This window comes from Armigeres subalbatus, chromosome 2 (genome assembly GCF_024139115.2).
Source record: "Armigeres subalbatus isolate Guangzhou_Male chromosome 2, GZ_Asu_2, whole genome shotgun sequence".
NCBI lineage: Eukaryota > Metazoa > Arthropoda > Insecta > Diptera > Culicidae > Armigeres > Armigeres subalbatus.
Genome location: NC_085140.1, coordinates 324152784 through 324172251, shown reverse-complemented (window position 1 = coordinate 324172251; position 19468 = coordinate 324152784). Strand labels below are relative to the sequence as shown.

Genomic DNA, 19468 nt, shown 5'->3' with positions numbered 1-19468 from the left:
TCCTTTAGATAGATGAATGAAAGTGAAGCTCATCGATCACTTAAAAATCTGCTGATTGTATCAAGTATCATGAAAATAAGTGTCGCTTAGAGGAATATGCATTTGGAGTATGATTTTCGTTTATTGGTCTACTATTCTGAACTGTGAGACAATTTTGTTTTCATGAGATTCATCCCTTTAGCACGATGTTTCTGACTAAAAATCGAAACTTTTGAAAATCCTCCACAAAACTACCCTGGTTCTGATCGTCCAGAATTTGTGTTTGCGGGCTTGACCAAGAATTAATTGTCATTGAAAGTGATTGACAATAGCAATAATGCGACTATAAAATGAAAAATGAACTAAATTTTTAATAAGTAAAGAATTTCTGGTGAAAATAATCGTTTGAAATATTTGAAAAATTAGAATTCGACGAACTGTTCGTTACCCGGTTAGAGGTAGGAGCAAAATTTGTTCGTTGCTTGTGGTGGGTATGAATTGCTCGACCGGCAAATGATTGCGTATTTTAAGCGTTTGAAATAATTTTACCCGGCGAATCTGGGATCTTATTGGAATTTCACGTCATAAATTTTTCACGGGATTTTTTTTTGCGTGAGCAGCATTCCCAAAAATTTGATTCATGATTGCCCCCACAATAATTGGCACATTCAAATTTATTGGAATCTTCTCTCACAGGACAGGCGTCCTGGCGTGAGAGGTTCCACCACAAATCATACATTTAGCATCTGTGACCCCACTTTTGGCACAGTTACGGCACTGAGTGGGGTTTTGAAAATTTCCTCCAGGCCTGCGGAAATGTTCCCATATAACACGGACATGGGACATAATACAGGCCTTTTCCAAACTTTTCATATTATTTAGCTCACTTTTGTTAAAGTGAACTAAATAAAATTCTTGAGAAATACCCCTCTGGGAAGTACCAGAGCGAGATTTCTTTTTCATCTTTTGGACTGGTGAAAATCCAAGTAATTGAGAAATTTCAATTTTAATCTCATCCAGTGATTTATCATCAGTGGGGAGACCTTTCATGGCGACTTTAAACAATTGCTGAGTTTTGTCGTCGTATGTGAAGAATTTATGCCGCTTCTCAGTTAAATACTGAAGAAGACGTTTGCGATCGTCAAAGGATCCCGGAAAAACGCAGCAGTCACCCTTCCTGGCAATCTGAAATGAAACCTTGATCCTCTGAAGGTTACTCAAAATCGCATTCCTAAAGCCAGAAATCTCGGCAGCAGATACCACAATTGGCAAAATCCTTTGCTTTTTCTCATGAATCAAATCGAACTGATTGTTCAGTTCGATAGGAGAAGAATTATTTTGAGTGTTAGAGTTAGAAGGAGTATCTGAAGTCTCCAGCTTCCTTCTAGTTTTTCCACGCTTTGATGGGGGCATAGAGTGTGGTATTTCTCGAATAATAAAAAAAGGTGCACTCGCTTGACTGTAGATATACAACAGTAAAGCATATGCAAGCATCCGAAAGATATTCAATTTGCAAAAGAGAGCTAACCGCGGTGGAGGTTGGTTCTCGGATTCTGATGGCTTTTCCGCAAACGTGTCCTTTAAGTGATCTTGTTGTGTAGGGCCTATCTAGAGAGTAGGAGATTGAGGGTTCGAGTCCCTCCAAGACACGTGGATTCTTTTTCGCAAATTTCATATCAATTTGTCCAAACATGTGCTGTGCAGGAAGCGGGCCATTTGGCATAAAGTCATTTGGCATAACGCCATTTGGCATAAAGGTCATTCGGCGTAACGGTCATTCGGCATAACGGACATTTGGCATAATTGTAACCAACGTCAAAAGTGAGGGTCTTTTGGCATAACGGATATTTGGCATAATTTTTCTTTGCGTTTGCTAAATGGTGACTAAGTGGTGAGTGAAACACCCCGGAAAAACAAATATAACACCCGTCGATAACAATATTAAAAAGACATTATCCTCTCGTGGAAAGAATGCATTTGCAATGCAATGCAAAAGTAGGCGCATGCCCGGATTAAAGAAGTGGTGGATGTAATTCCCTCTTTAAAAGTAGGCGTGTGGCCGGATTATGTCAATGAAGAATATGATGAATTCCTTAAAAGTTGACGTGTGGCCGTAGTAGGGCAATGAAGGATGTGATCCCTTCTTTAAAAGTAGGCGCTTGCATGGATTATGGCAATGGAGGATGTGATCCCTTCTTTAAAAGTAGGCGCATGCCCGGATTATGGCAATGGAGGATATGATCTCTTCTTTAAAAGTAGGCGCTTGCCCGGATTATGACAATGGTAGATGTGATTCCTTCTTTAAAATAAGATGCTTGCCCGGATTGAGGCAATGGTGGATGTGATCTCTTTTTTAAAAATACGCGCTTGCACGGATTATGGCAATGAAGGATTTGATTTGTTCTTTAAAAGTAGGCGCTTGTCCGGATTGAAGCAATGGTGGATCACTTGTCATAAGACGAGTTTGTACAATCCCATTTAATTCCACCACTTAATTGTACCTTAACAGATACGTATTTCGACCTCAACAGTAAGGTCGTCTTCAGTGTCACGTACTTGACTCGACTTAGTTATGGAAGTCGAGTCAAGTACGATAAACTGAAGACGACCTTACTGTTGAGGTCGAAATACGTATCTGTCAAGGTACAATTAAGTGGTGGAATTAAATGGGATTGTACAAACTCGTCTTATGACAAGTGAAGACATTCCACTAAAAAGCTCAACATAATTTTCTTAACACAATGGTGAATGTAATCCCTTCTTTAAAAGTAGGTGTGTGGCCTGAATTGTAGGTCCTGCCCGGATAATGGCAATAGTAGATGTGATTCCTTCTTTATAAGTAGGCGCTTCTCGGGAATAAATCAATGGTAGATGTGATCTCTTCCCCGAATAGCACAATTCAGATTGATTTTGTTGCAATAACTCATATGTGAATTGATTGGTTTTAGTAACTCGTCTACGACAAGTGTGTTGCTTGAGTTTTTAAAGTTAGGCGCTTGCCCGGATTAAGGCAATGGTGGATTTGATCCGGTCTTAAGGCGCATGCCCGGATTGAAGCAATGGTGGATGTAATCCCTACTTTAAAAGTAGGCATGTGGCCGGAATAAGTCAATGATGGATCCCTCTCTCGGAAGTAATTCTGCCGTTTTATTATTTCGTTCTTCCGAAAAATGTCTACCATCAGTCTGAATTTATCAGAAAACAGCCTCGACCTACTTTATCTACGCTAAACATTACATGAAATATCCCTTTCGCTTTCACAGTTCGGAATTATCCCAAATGTCCGTTATGCCAAATGACCCACTCTTTTCTTGCAGTTCAAAATTATGCCAAATGTCTGTTATGCCAAATAATCATTATGCCAAATGGCCTATATGCCAAATGGCGTTATGCCAAATGACTTTATGCCAAATGCCCCAGAACCTGCTGTGCATATGCACAGCCAAGATATTTAACATATTAAGTCCTTATTAACTCAAACAAATGTAGGGCATTTATAGATTTCTTATTGATGATAGTATTTAAAGTTTAAAAATTCTATTTATATATTTTTTAGACTTGGGCAAAATGTGGTATGTTAGGGGAACTGTCCCGTTTTCCGTCTCAGTGAACATATATTCATCTTATCGCTAAACAAAGAAATATAGCAACAGTGGCAGGGATCCCGAGCAGAAGAAAAAACTTAATAATACCTAATTTTGTTAGTGACTCTCAACACTATTATGGACATGTATTACATGTAAAATAACATAAACTAATAGGCTAGATGTACCAGTTGTGGCTTTAGCACCAGTTGCACTTGTGCTTTATATGCCAAATGGCCAATCAATTCACCCCAAACCAAGTTCATATCTATAAAGCGTATTCATATGATACGATAACACCTTTGATCTCCTCCAAAACAAGCAAAGCATAATTGTAAAAATTGATTTTGCTTAATATTTGACGTCCTTTGTACCAGTTATCGCACTAGTGGTCCCAATTTGGCCAATCCCATAAGAAAACAATGGGATTTGCCAAATAAGGAACCAAAATTAAGAACAGTGCCATAACTGGTGCATGCGTTCCTATTATGGATTAATCAATTTTGAGGATTATAACAAATTTTATTGTAGTTTTCACAGCTGTTCTAAGGTGCAGGAAGTAAAACCTTTCGCTTGATATATAAAGTCCACCCACATGCCTTTACTTATTAAAAAAAAAATAGTTGTTCTTACGTATGGCGACAATTGGTATACCCACTAAGGTGGCTCAAAAAACACTTTTTCAAATTTTTTGATGGGCCGCTCTCTTATTCGGTTCTATTTGATGCCCTGATGCTCTGGACAAAATTTCAGCCAAATCGGTCAACGTTTGGGCGGTGCTAAACTCGTTGGAAGTTTATATGGAAAAATGTATGCAGAAACATCCAAAAACAGTGATTTGCAGTTGGACGGCACAATTTACGATCAAGAAACATGATACTAATTCAGTTCTTGTAAAATAAAATACAGAATGTTATGCTGAAAACCGCGAGAAGATTAGAGTTTATTACGCAAAGATATTAGCATTTTACTGGAGTGTTGTAGGGGTGAATTTATTTCTTTTCAAAGGTAAAAGAAACGAAATTTGCTCAAACCCCACTGCAGAGAAATGCTAATAACAACCGAACAAACTCAGAATCTTCTGCGATTTTCTGCATGTATTCTGTATTAAATCTCAAGATCTGAATGAGTATCATAGTTCTTCATCGTAAGTTGTGTAGTCAGCTGCAATTACTGTTTTTTGGATGTTTCTACATTTTCCATATAAACTAACAATTGCACTGCCAAACGCTGATTAAATTTGTCCAGAGCATCAGGCATCAATAGAACCGAATAAGACAACCTATCAAATTGAACAAAGAAATTTTCCCATACTAATTTGAGCCACTAATACCACCCTATGCAAAATATTCAAGGCATAACATATGTTGTTATTACAATATCAAAGGCATAGCAAAATTATTTTTCGTTTTGTACTAAAATATTTGATTCATATCAAGTTCATACTATAGATAGTGGAATATATAGATGAGCGAAGATAAATTCTCTGTCTCCAAACGAACTGTCAAACGTGTCTCCAAACGAGCATGACGTCACGATTTCAATGGAAATGTTAAGGGCTGTGACGTCATATAGATTCTACTATCTATAGTTATACGAACTGCTGTTTTCAAGATATTAGCATCTGCTCAGCCTCTATAACAAAATGGTGCGGCCTTTGCCATATCACGAAGTATGCCATGGAAGCAAAACACATAAAAATAGCAAATTAGTGCTTTAAAATGAAAAACAGGTAATTTTTCAATTCATTATTTAATATGGGGTTATTTCCAACTATCTCCTTGATTTAAACACCTTGAAATGGAGCTTGAAAATTAGAAGAAAATGTTTTTTCGATACTTCAAATCATCTTTAAACCCAAGGAAAAAACAAACAGAAGAATTTGTTCAAAAGCTCGATATAGTCGTAAATCTGTCACAGATCTGTTAAAAACACACTTTCGTTTTGCAATTCATTATTCATACTAACTAGTTCATGTTCACTAACTAAACATGTCGGACTCAAAAAGCGATTTTTTGAGTTGTGATGGCGAGCAGAGCGTTCCATTAAATCCGGAACTACTACAAACCTTCAAAGAAAATCCATTTCAATATGGGGCAGCCATACTTGCAATTAAATCTATTATAGAAATAATTAGGAGTTGAAAAGATCTTGAGAACAGAATATTCACGTGTTTTTTTTTTTTGGGTTTTAGGACAAATATTGCTTTTTTAGGAAAGTTTATATAGTTTAGATAGATTTCATATAACTTTCCGAAATGGTTATGGATGTAGCGATTCAAATCAAATTACCAAGAAATCGTACCATTGTCAAAAAAATTTTTTATGAGCTCAGAACCCCTCACGGACCAGATTTCAAGCAAGCTTCGGGATGTTTCTGGTTCCACTTTTTTCAATAAATGTTTTGAGGTTTGTAGAAAAAAAAATCCGTGGGCTTTGGCTGACTCGCCTCTAGGTCCAAATAATTATTAGCTTTTGCATATTTCAGCAACTTCTATTTTACCTCTGGAAAACCTTTTAAAGTCAAAGAAATATAGACTAGATAACTTTGAGAACTTTGGGGATTATAAAGTGTCCGAAATTTTTAAGGAACAATCAGAAGTCTATTTCTTTATGATCCCAGAAACCTACATGATGTTGATATACTACACCAAGAAAGTAGAAGATACAAACTTAAAAAATTAACAAACAATTATACTACCGTGAATCGAAAGTCAGTCCCATCTGTATATGGCATTCATATACATATGAGACTGACTTGCGATTCACGGCAGAATATGGTTTATCGAAACGTATTACCAATTGTGTATTATTCAATAACAAACACGTTTAACAATTGTGATATAATTACAGGGTGTCTACTCATCTGCAAAAACAAAATTCCCTGATTTTTCCAGGTGTTTTACATTAATTTCCAGGTAAAAACAAATTTGCCATATATAGATTTTAGCAGCAAAATAATCGATTAAGCAAGAAATTCTTCCAGGAATTCCTTCGCAAATTCACCCAGAAATTACTTCAGCCATTCTAATCTAATCTAATCTAATCTAATCGAACACAAACGCAGCCAGTACAAAGAAAGCATCCTGGAAAATTATTGAGTTAGATGACGCCCAATAATTTTTCTTGTCAATATTGAGGCTCATAGCATACCAGTGGTATGACATAAACTTCAAGCAGCCAGACCCACTGCGTTGTGTTTGCCGCAGAGATGATTCTTCGAGATGTATCGTGTTCAAGTAGTCACTTCAACATGATACATATCACGAATCTACAAGGGGTTGAAGGATGCGTGGACATTACCGTACCATTGCACCGCGCGTTCTTTTAAGTTCTTATTTTGGTAGTTGTATTTATATAAATAAATATGCAGTGAAATGAATAACATTATGATAAGAAATTATATCAAATTTTATATATATTTGTAGAGTACAACGTCAACTAGGGGCCGAAGTTGACTCGAGATGTACATCTCTTGTAGAAGAAGCTGGAAATTGTAAAGAATTTATTTATTATTTAGAACTAGTTTATTTGTGGACGCAGTAGCGCCCGTGGCAAGTGTTATTTTTTTCAAAAACCTAAATTTTCAACGTCTGTTGTCTGTGATTTTTTTCATTAAATGCTGTGTCTGGTTGTCTAAGGTTGTCACTGGTTTTGTTTTCTGCATCTGATAGTAAAAAGGAATTGAAGTGTCAAATATTTTATTTTTTGTGAGAATTTCCCCGCGTGCTGCGTCTGATTGGCTAGTCACCGGACAGACAAACAGGGCTATTATATATAGTATGTTATATATCAGATAGCAGTTTATGTGCCAGGAAGTCGTCTACATAAAGGTTACATGGCAGGTTGTGAAGCTTTCCTTCCTGGGATGTTTTGTAGTGGGGTATGAAAATGTTAAATCAGTATGAAGGGACATAGTACAATAATATAAATATATAAAAGCATAAAAATATGATTTTTTTTTAATATGAAAATAAGAAACTTAAAAATATAGTGTATTATTAAATTGCTATATGAAAATTTAAAAAATATGAAAACATGAAAGATACAAAAATATGAGTACATAAAAACATGAAAATATGATAATATTGCAAATGTTAAAATATAAAATGTGATATTAAAGTATTAAATTTTGAGATCTGAAAATAAGATAATATAAAAATATTAAAACACAAAAATATAGAAGATGGAAAGTATAAAAAATATATAAGAAATATATAAAAATACAAAAATATGAAAACGGAAACATGAAAATATAGAAATATGTAAATATGCTTATTAAATTATAACAAGTATGAAAATATAAGAAAGGCATAAAAATTAAAATATGAAAATTAAATATTTCAATTTACTACAATATGAAAATATGATATGAAAAAAATACAAATATAAGAAAATACAAAAGTATAAAAATATGAACATATACAAGTATAAAAATGTGAAAGCATAAAAAAGGCATCATAATGTGTATATAAGTATAAAAATAGGAAGAATATAAGAGTAAGGAAAATATGATAATATAAAATATTATAATATGAAGGTGTAATAACATGAAATTATATAAATATGAAAATACAAAAATATAAAATATGGAAAATATTAAAACATAAAATATCAAATTTGAAAGTGGAATGTTACATTTAAAAAAAATATGAAAATATGATAATATTATAACATAATAATATAAATATAATATAAAATTTAAGACACAAAAATAATAAAATGTAAAATATGAAATTATAAAAATATAGAAATTAAAAAAAAAATAAAATGTAAAAATATGAAAAATAAATATATTACGAATATATAAAAACACGAAAGCATGGCATTGCTCCGGTATATTTCGTGGACTGGAAACTAGTGATACTCATGTTTCCTTTGAAATCTCTGTTCAGATTGCTATCAGAAATCAAGGTGGGTGTAATCCTTAATTTCAATCTGTGACAAAAATGACAAAAGCATTAGAATTACTATTCCTGGCCACGCTTGTCTGTACCGTTACTAGGGAGAGAAGGAATAAGTACCACGGAGATGGATATTGGGAAGGTATTCGTTGGGTCAGGATGTGCCTGTAGCTGGCAATGTGACCATGGTAGAACTTACCCCGTAACACACCACGAAGAGGTATCTACCCAGCATTACGGGTGCCAGAAATTACTTCAGCCATTCAATCAAAAATACCTACAGGAATCGCATAGGAAATTCCTCCAGGATTCCTTTGAAAATTTCTCCATAGATACCATCGGAAAATCCTCCGGAAATAATTACAGAAATTCCTTCAAAGAGGGAACATTAAGAATTGCTTCATAATTTCCCCTAGAACTTCCCAAATCCCAAGGATTTCATTTGAATATTTCTTTGCAAAAACTTTAGAAAACATCTCAAGGAATGGTTCCGGAAAATGCTTTAGAGATGCATTTGGCGATTTGTTTTTAAATGCCTTCTTTGGAAATTTAATTAAAAATTCTTTCGCAAATTCCTATGAATTTTATTCCAGCTATTTTTTAAGAGAAACTTAAGAGTCAGTTCGCGATGAAGCGCGACCTCCTTTCAAGGTAGAAACCCTCTTAAGGAATTGTTCCGGAAATATGTTTGGGAATTTCCTCAGAATTCCTTCAGAACTTCTTGCGAAAACTCTTTCAGTAAATGTGTTGATGCAAAAATATGAGATTAGGTGATTGGGTCCATGACGTTAGGCATAAGAACGTTAGGCGTAATACTACATTTTTTATGTCGTGGGCTGTTTTTGGGCATTTATGCTTAACATCCTTTATGCCTAACGTCCTTATATACATGAACACAGGTATACCGAAGATTACTATTGTGGCTCTTGTTCGCGTGACCAACATTTAGTTTGTTTAGACCCTAGCAGCCAAGGTACCGGTACTATAAGTGTCAAGCGGTCCCAGTCAATTTATTGCCTATTCAGATAACGCCATTTATGATCATAAATATCATGATAAACAACAACCTGATGCCATCCCCATACATTCTTTCTCCACTTTAACACGATATTTGTTACGATAAATAATCTAATCGTAATCTGAGTAGGTTATTAAGTAGATTTTGGCAGAATAATTTTAATGGTTACAAAGCGCCACCAGCGTTCTATTACTGGTATGGCTTTCCTGTAAAAACCTTCGGAAAATGCTTCGGGTATTCTTTTGAAATTCCTTGCGATTTTTTAGGAACTCATGCAGAAGTATCTTGAGGAAAACTTTAGAAAACACCTGGAGGAGTTTTTCCGGATATTTTGCTTTTTACAAATTCTTTGGAAATTCGACGAGAATACCTTTAGAAACTCCATTGAAAAATCCATTCGGGATTTCTTCGGCTATTATTTCGAGAATTCCTTTAGCAAAAATTCTTCACAAATCACTCAAACTTTTTTTTCAAAAATCTCTTCAGGTGATTTCTGGGAAAATTCATCCAGATATTCCTTGAAAAACTGATCCCGAGATTCCTTTCGAAGTTCCTCTAGGAACTGCTTTTAAAAATCCTAACTAATTTAGTATTTTTTATTATATTCCTAAAGAATTTCCGAGGGAATACTCAAAAGAATTTACAAAGCAATGTCTAATTGATACCCCGAATAAATTCCTAGATTTCACCAAGAATAACTTCGGAAATTCTCAAGGAATTATTTTGAAGATGGCAAAAAGTTTTTTGCGGAACAGCGATCCATTAACGTTCACTACATTTTTAATAGATACGATTAGAATATTTATTCAAATATTTGTGAGGATTTTTTTCATCCTTTGATAGAATTTCCCTGATTATGTCAGGAGTTCCCTAATAATTCCAGGATTTTTCCAGGTGAGGAGAAATTCCCTGATAATTCCAGGTTTTCCAGGTTTTACCAGATAGAACACACCCTGAATTACTATATACCCTAAGATGCTCTTAATGCGTCAATTGAAAAAAAATAACAGCGTAAAACCAAGAGACCATTTCAGAAACGAGAATCTTCTGTCGTTGGGTGAAGTGTTTAATTTTCTCTGTTCTTGACGACAGTAATTGATACCGACACAAGTAATTAAACTCACACTTTCTACCACTTCTTTGCTCTTCGTCTCATCAACAGTCATTACGAGAAGTCATACCGCACGTCAAGAAAGAACGTCGCCTGTCCAAGATAGAAACGCTAACCCTGGCCAAGAACTACATTACCGCCCTCACCGATGTCATCATCGTCATGCGAGGTGAAGGGGACACATCCTCTGGCGGCGGGGGTGGCGGTGCTGTCATCGCTGCATCCCCGGTGGCCTCGGTTACGACGAATGCACTACAGAACAACTGCATCCTGAAAACGGACGTCACCGATCTTCGACATCCTCAGCAACAGCACCACCACCACCCAGATCAGATTTCGTCCAATATGTCCATACTTGATGGACTGAACAACGGAATGTGTCAGCATCAGCTTCTCCCCCAGCACAACCACAGGGGTAGTGATAACAACGATAGCAGCAACAACAATACCCACAATAACAACAACAACATCAGCATGGTGGATTTCAACAGGATTACTAGCGCTAGCAGTAGCAGTAACGGCTGTAATGGCAGCACCACGGTAATAGAAATAGTAGCAACAACAGCAACAATAACAACAACGGCGGCAGCAACAACAACAATGCAAGTAGTATAGATATTGATAACAGCTTCTACGAGGATCCATTTCAAATGATGTAAACGCCCACTTTTATTGGGGCGGTGGGTTTTTTATGCTTTCTTTCTTTTCAAATGCATTAACAATGGGCTGGGAAGCGATCAGATTTTTCTTTCTAAGCTTGTTTGGGCGAGAATGTGTAGCGTTATGTGCATTTGGGAAGTGTGTGGTTCATTGAATTCAATCAAGGTTTATTTCAAGCTGATTGCATACAAGATAAATTGTGTAGTTTCTTTCATGTATCATAATTTGCTGAACTAAGAGTGCTATTGAAAATATGTACAGCAAATTGGCCATGAAAGAATTGCAAGCTCAATACGATTATTTTTTTATTTTTTTATTATTTTTGAAAATATTTCTTGCAATGCAAAACATTTTTTTGAAATTTGATTCAATAAATAGGGCAAAAACATTTTCTAAAACTCTATACCATACCATAAAAATAAAAATCTTCCCTTACTAATCAAATAAGAAATCCAATCATGGTTTGAACTAGTGTAAAACCGTACCATGATTTGAACTATTAATAACAGATTTACAATATTTCAGAATCATAACATTTCTGTAAAGTGAAAAATGGCTACATGCACATGGCTTAAGTATTTTGTTTACATATCGAGTATAAAACAAAGGTAATTTTCATATTTAATCCAAACTTATAAAGAAAAAAAATTTTTCATGTCTTTTTGGATTTTTCAAGTAATAAGTGTTTATGAAAATCTGTTGCCCGTAGTTTCAACCATCATTAAACTATCGTCACAGTAGTTCAAACCACAATACGACTAATGGCCAAGTGATTGAAGTATTCGAAACAAATTGGAAACACGGCCATCAAAAATTTTCCTGAAGTCTGATTCTTTACAAACTTTCAGGAAATGGAGTTCTTCTAAATAGTTATGTTTTGATATCATTATCCTGAACTTTGAACCCTTTCAACAGATTTTGGGCAATGCTAAGGCTTATTTAGCCCCTTTCAACCACAATTTCTTTAATACAAGTTCATTTTGCCATTTTTTTAAGTCTCATGACAAAAATCTTGCAATGATGCAAATCGCGAGTCTAATCACGAGCGATTCTCTGGGCATGATTCTAATATGGGGTTTGACTGGCGCTTGATTTGCATCGCTTATAAGATTTAAGAATTAAAGATTTTACCAACACTAGCCTGTTAAGCATAACGGACGTACAACATATATTCTAATTCCACATTCTTTAGCTCATGCGAGGTATTTTGTATTCTACATTTCTCTGAAAGACAATTATCCAACTTGAAAAATTTCCAGAATATAATATTTCCCTGAAAATGGCATTTTCCCGAAAATGATATTTCACAGACACAATCCCGAAATTATCATTTACCTGAAAAATACATTTCCACGAATAGAACATTTCCCCGAAAATGAGATTTTCTCAAGAATAAAAATTGCCCGAAATTAATATTTTCTCAAAAATAGCATTTCCTCGGAAATATCATGTCCCCGAAAATAACATTTCCGGAAAAACAACTTCTCCCGGGAAGATTATTTCCTAGGTTATGTCAAGAATTTATATAAATTATTTAATCATAGTGGCAATCCTGGGCAAGGCCGGGTACTTACACCCAACCAGAGATTGCAACATTTTATTACAAACTTGTATTCATTCCACGTACAGTTTGCCCTAATTTGCAACAAATTTTCAGACTGCGTTAAATCAACAGCAGGCTGTATTAGGTCCCCTGTGACGATAAAATAAGAATCAATTACATGTTTGTGTCAACATTGAATCTATTTTTACACTCCCATTGAGGTAATGCTGTATACTTCGACAACCTTAGCTACCTTACAAAAATACTTCGGCAAAGACCTGGTTCTGGACACGTCATGCTTATGCAAAAATTAAAACACAAAATGTGCAAGGCTGTATTATAATCACATTTAAATCCAACTCAGAACGGCAAAGTTTTGCAACTGTCTTACGCACTTGAAATGGGTTTAGAAAATGTGTTTTGGTGCAAAACGAGCAAAGGGTGCATAAGAAAGGTGACGACCATCCATGGCTTTTTACGAAAATCTAACGTGAAAGCTTGTAAAAAAAACCTCCAAAAGCTGTAATCCGTTGAAAATTAAAAGAATATCTTTACTGAGTACCTAATAATGCATTGTAAAAGAAAGTAAAAACATGTTAAGTGGTGATTTTGGGTCGGGCCTGTTTTTACATAAATAAAACAAAAAATATTTCAGTTCCGGATCAAAAAACACTGGTTTTACAGTTCGTGTTGGAGTGATAAAACTGCCTATTCCATGGTTTGTTGAGTTTGGAATAATGGCACGATAGCATGGCACATAATATTTTCTACAGCAACATGATTTCTAGGAAATAATAATCAAGTGAACTACTTCTTCTTCTTCTTCTTATTGGCATTACATCCCCACACTGGGACAGAGCCGCCTCGCAGCTTAGTGTTCATTAAGTACTTCCACAGTTATTAACTACGAGGTTTCTAAGCCAGGTTACCATTTTTGCATTCGTATATCATGAGGCTAACACGATGATACTTTTATGCCCAGGGAAGTCGAGACAATTTCCAATCCGAAAATTGCCTAGGTCGGCACCGGGAATCGAACCCAGCCACCCTCAGCATGGTCTTGCTTTGTAGCCACGCGTCTTACCGCACGGCTAAGGAGGGCCCCGCAAGTGAACTAACTCAGACTGAAACATTTTGGAACAGATTTATCATATTATAAGACCATTGTTCGTATTCCAGAGAAGAGCTGCAAGTCTCACTAATAAAGAAATACAAAAAAAAAAATTTTCGTCTGTGCAAAAAAAAATAGTGTATGCAAAGCGGGCTTGGTAGTCATATGGCTACTGCTTCTGCCTCATACGCAAGAGGTCGTGGGTTCAATCCCAGGTTCGTTCCATTCTCCTACTTTGTATATTTCTCATGTTCTAGCAATCGCTAGAACTGGAAATGGGCTTCCATACCGTTTCCATCTCAATTCCTATACCTTCAACTTGAATATTCTAACAGTAATCTGCTAGAATTGGAAATGAACTATAAAGCGCATTTCCAAACATCCAATTAGAAATTCCATCAGTTGCTTTCTCCTATCTATCACATTGGCAGCTCGTTAACCAAGACGGACCTCTGCCCCTCGAACCTAACCCAAAAATTCCAACAAATTCCGCATGAACTCGTGGCAAGTGCAGAGGTATATTCGGCTTGCAGTGGGCGAGTGATTGCATCATCATTTCCTCCCCCTTCCCTACATTGACTTGCATTCTGACGTGGCAGGCGCCAGTATGACCTTACAAATGAGATCACCAGTACTTGTACATTGAAGATGTGAGCTAGTCCCAAGCAAACATCTGTTGGGTTCCCTGTGCAAGAACAGCTGATCTGGTCATAATGGAGTAGCAACTACGAGCAGTCAATCAAGCTCAAGCTCAAGCTCAAGCTGTGCAAAAAAAAAAAAATGTGTGCAACTCGTTGCAAATCATAATTTCTCCAACACCAACACTCGTAGTAGATATTTATCCAACGAGGGTTGCCGAGTCGTACAACTCTTTTTGCCGTTCGAAACGTTCCGGAGTTCTAAACGTATAGTGGAGTTCTAGCAAATGGACGTTACTTTCGTTGAGTTTAATCCCTACGAAGATGAACGGAAATTCCTGCCGTGTCCCTATATACACAAGCGACGCGATTCTATCACTTGGCGACTGCGATTCTGTCGCCGTTGTTATGGAAGCGTAAATGGAACATTGCCTACAGCGATTCAACGCAACGATAGAATTGCGGGGACTAGTTGATGCCGTCGCGGCGATGGAATCGCCTAGGTCTGGGGCAGCCTTAATTCTCTCATAATTCTAAGATATTCGGGGAGGCTTGTTTATTCAGCGCTTAAGCGCTTAAGTTAAATACCATGGAGACGCATGGTCCATTATTATTTATCATTTTATACATGACATATAAAGGCTCCCCCAGATCTGGTCGATTTAATCACAGCGAAGGCGACAACTAGTCGCCGCGATTCTATCTTAGGGTCACTGCAGGCAATGTTTTATTTAAGTTTCCATACCAACGGCGACAGAATCACAGTCGCCACGCAATATAAATAATCGTGTCGCGATTGTCACATCGCATGTATTTGGGGGAGCCTTAATACGCAATGCTGAAACTTTCTGTCAATGAAATTGATGCCTTGTCTTATAGAAATGTTTGCATTTTTAAATTGCACAGACAATTCCATAAAAGGGCCAAAAGTTGTGTAGGTAATCCTTTCAATAAAAGTTTTAACCAGCGGCCTTTTGCTACGTCGCACTAAAAATTCATTTTCTCATCACGGTCGTAACATCATCAAAACAAATGAGCATAGTACAATTTCGTTGGTTTCTGTTTCAAACATACCTACTTATGCATAGCGTAAAAAATAATGCAGAATTTTTGAAAACCCAAAACAACATTTCCCCTGTATATTAATTTTGAATTTAGACTGCAAGCATGAATCTTAATATAATTAAAATTTAATTTGCTAGCATGTAACTTGCGAATATAAATTGATGTATACAGAAACAATGAAAGGCATAGTTACTCTCTTTGTGCAAAATAGCATAAGCCATAGCGTTTACAGAAACATCACTGCATATTGTTTATTTTTTATTCTTACTAGAGCAGAAACCAGGTTGTAGTTAAGGCTGCACGTGCAAAATATAAAAGGCTTGAGATCAGGAAGCAACACGAATGATAAAATCAATAGCTTAAAAAAACATAGTATTTTTTCCAGCATTGTTTAGCGACGCGGTTGGACTCCGCCAAGGGCGCCAGCTTGGAGCTCGGGGGAGGTGTAATCAAGATTACTTCATGAGAAATATTACGTATTCTTCCAAAAATAATTATTATAGCTACGAACCCAATTAATATTATACCAAAGTCATACATATTATTATTAACTCTATTAGGATGTTACAAATATTTAATTAAAAATTATATCCTACTGGTCTCCGGAAGGTCAAGGGGGGAGGTATAATGAAAAATAATTAATAAAATGAAAAAAATCAAATAACTCCTCGGATTTATTAAAGAATGTAAATCCTCCAAATTATCCGAATTTTATTTTGTTGCCCTCTCAAAATATTATTTTTGGTCAAAAAAAATCCGAGGGGGGGGACAGAATTGTTTTTAATATTTGTATTGGCCTTATTTAAAATTCAACAATTTTATAACCTGGAGGTTTTTTTTTTGTTTCTAAGCTATTATTTCTGTGAATTTCTATGTCTTCACTAACATAAATCCAAACATGTTCTGATGTCTTCCCGTTTGTCTGCTGTTCATTTTGTCTCTCACGCAGGGTGGCTTCCCTGATGCTTGGAAGATCCGCATATTGAAAACTACCGCCTTATTTCAGCATTATGCTGCTCCTAGTTCAATCATGAATTCGGCTGCCTCACCTATCATTCGACTTCGTTCCCGCCGCTTGAATTATGCTGACGATCTGAAAATATTTTGAATAAGAATTTCGTTTGCATACTGCTTTGCATTATAGCAAGATCTCGACACTATTGCACTTTGGTGTATGCTTAATGGAATGCAAAATAATGAAAAATACTTAGCTTTAACAGATCAAGAACGTAAATCTTCTTCAACTACTCAAAAGATGGGACTTCACTGAACCGTGTCGTTTCCATTAATAATCTTGGTGTAGGGATGAATCGATACTAGTAAATACGAGTAAATACTCGATACTTCTGATTTGATACCAAGTACTTTGATACCCGATATCAAGTAAGTATCGAATTGAATTACACCCAGGTTTTTTTTTACACGGTTGGAATTCATCCATTTCTTGGTAAACCCGAACTTTCGCAACTTTTTAAATACCCCCTGAATTTTCTTTGATTTTTTGTAATTTTTTTTTGTGGCGTTAACTCGTTGTTTCATTGACGCTGAAGGTCTTAAACGACTAAAACGAAACCATGTAAAAAACCTGGGTGTGCCAGAATCAATCGAGTACCCGATTTAAAGTCTATTAAATTCAATAAACCTTAATAGAAACATTCGTATTTTCTTCGAAATAATCATCTAAGTTTTAGTATTTAATTCGAATAAAAAATACCAAATATTCATTTTTTGCCGTTCAACAGTTATTTGTGCTAATTGCGGTATATTATTAGTGAAATTCATAAAAGTGTACTAAGCTTTATTTTATAGATTTCTAATGATTCGCTTAAAATTAAGGATCGTAAATGTGGCCTGTGCTCAATCCTAAAGTGACCACACGTCTCGTATTATGCGGGGAAGTCCCAGACAGTTAATTCGAGAGACTGTGGAGTCGAGTCTATAGAAATCCTAGGAATAGCATTTGAATAACCTCTAAGGTCTTGAGAATGTGAGAATATTGAAGTCCTCGAGTGCAATGTTGAACAATAAATTCGAAAGTGCATCATGCACCCTACTTCAATCTATCTAAAGTCACAAACGAGGTTGACACTTCGTCTACAATCCGAATACTTGATTTCCAGCCATCAAGCGTTGCACGTATCAGTCTAATCAGTTTCGCCGGAAACCCATGTTCGGACATTATCTGCCTCAGCTGATTTTTTTCACTGAACCGTACGCTGCACAGTGGGGAAAAAGCGACCCAAAAAGGTACCTATTTATTTCGGCTACTTGCTGCGGTAGAGAAATACCCTTCCTTAAAGGAAAATTCACGACAAATCGATTGGTGCTATTTTCGTTAACCGGAAATTATGAGAACTGGCCGTTTTACCCCATTTACCCCTAAAAAACATATTTTTTCTATGGGAGCCATACTTTAAAGCCGATTGCGGCTAACTACTCCTATGTTTACTGATGCTATTTAGTAGAGAATAAATATGGTATGTATTTCGACCACAAATCATGACTGCAAGTGGCTTAGAACCGTCGATTAGAACCTTATGTATCTCATCTTCAGTAGTTACGTTAAAACTATGACCATGATTTTTCCAGGTTTTGCCTTTCTCGTACATCAGAGTTTTTTCCAGGTGCTTTACATAACTAACATTTACAAAATGCTTTCAGAAAATCAATCAATTCCTTTACGAGTTCCTTTAGAAATCCCTTTAGCAATTTCCTCGGAAATGTTTTAAGGAATTCCATTGAAAACTCCTTCAGGAGCAACTTTGAACATTCCTTTAGAAATTCATTCGGAAATACAGTTGACGCAAAAGTATGAGATTGCTTATATCGTTCCCGTTCGCGTGGCCAATATCCAGTTTGTGTGGACCAAAGTACCGGTACCGTTAATGTCAAACAGGCACTAGAGCATGATGGACATTAAACAGTATAGAAGCTAAATTTTAAGAAGCATATTTGGGCCAAATAAATTTAATGGTTACAGCTTCACTAGCGTAGAAGTATTAGACACCTCTACTGGAAATGGGGACGGGTCGTTTGGCCGAAACCCATTTCGGCAGAAACGTTTTTGGCCGAATAGGCCATTTGACCGAATAGGTCATTTGAAAAGTGAGAAATTAGGAGTAGAGATGGGCGTTCAGATCCGGAACTCTGGATCTCTGAAGTGAATGAATGATTCGAGGATCATTTTTTAATTTGTTAGGAATTGATAAAATGAAAAGTTCAAAGTTAGTACTCCAAACGCTTGTAAATAAGAAAGGGTGAAGTTATTGACAGTACGGTTCAAAAGTGTAAGCCTGAGTGACAAACGTTTCTCTATTTTGCATTCTTCTTGCGTTCTGTTCTAAGGATCCGATCGGGTTGATCATTAGTCTGAATTACTGTTCATAGTTCATCGAAGTGATCTGTTTTGCCCATCTTTAATTAGGAGTGAGCAGAGACGTCAGCATCAGTCACGAGCACGTCATCAGCACGAGTTGTATCAGCTGTTGGGAGAACCATCCATCGTTCACACCGCGAAAATCGGAAGACTGCGGTGGGCCAGGTACGTAGCCAGAATGTCGGACAGTAATCCGGTAAAAATGGTTCTCGACAACGATCCGACGGGAACAAGAAGGCGAAGCGGGCAAGGTGGATCGATCAGGTGGAGGACGACTTGCGGACCCTCCGCAGACTGCGTGGTTGGCGAAGTGCTGCCATGAACCAAGCTGAATGGAGAAGTCTTTTATGTGCAGCACAGGCCACTCCGGCCTTAGTCTGATGATAAATAGAGAGACGTCTCAATTCTCATTCCTCATTCCTCATTTCTCACTGTAAAAAGTGAGAAGCGTGAAGTAAGTAGTGAGACGTTTCACTATCC

At 36.4% G+C, this 19468-nt stretch overlaps 1 protein-coding gene across 1 annotated transcript in view; it reads left to right on the top strand.

Moving 5' to 3' along the window:
- Positions 1-19468, top strand: part of LOC134209927 (protein dimmed) — a 132756-nt gene that overhangs the window by 102240 nt on the left and 11048 nt on the right. Inside the window, exon 4 of the mRNA XM_062685944.1 lies at positions 10647-11135. Coding sequence (XP_062541928.1) covers positions 10647-11135 — 489 coding nt within the window. The remainder of the gene's footprint in view (positions 1-10646; positions 11136-19468) is intronic.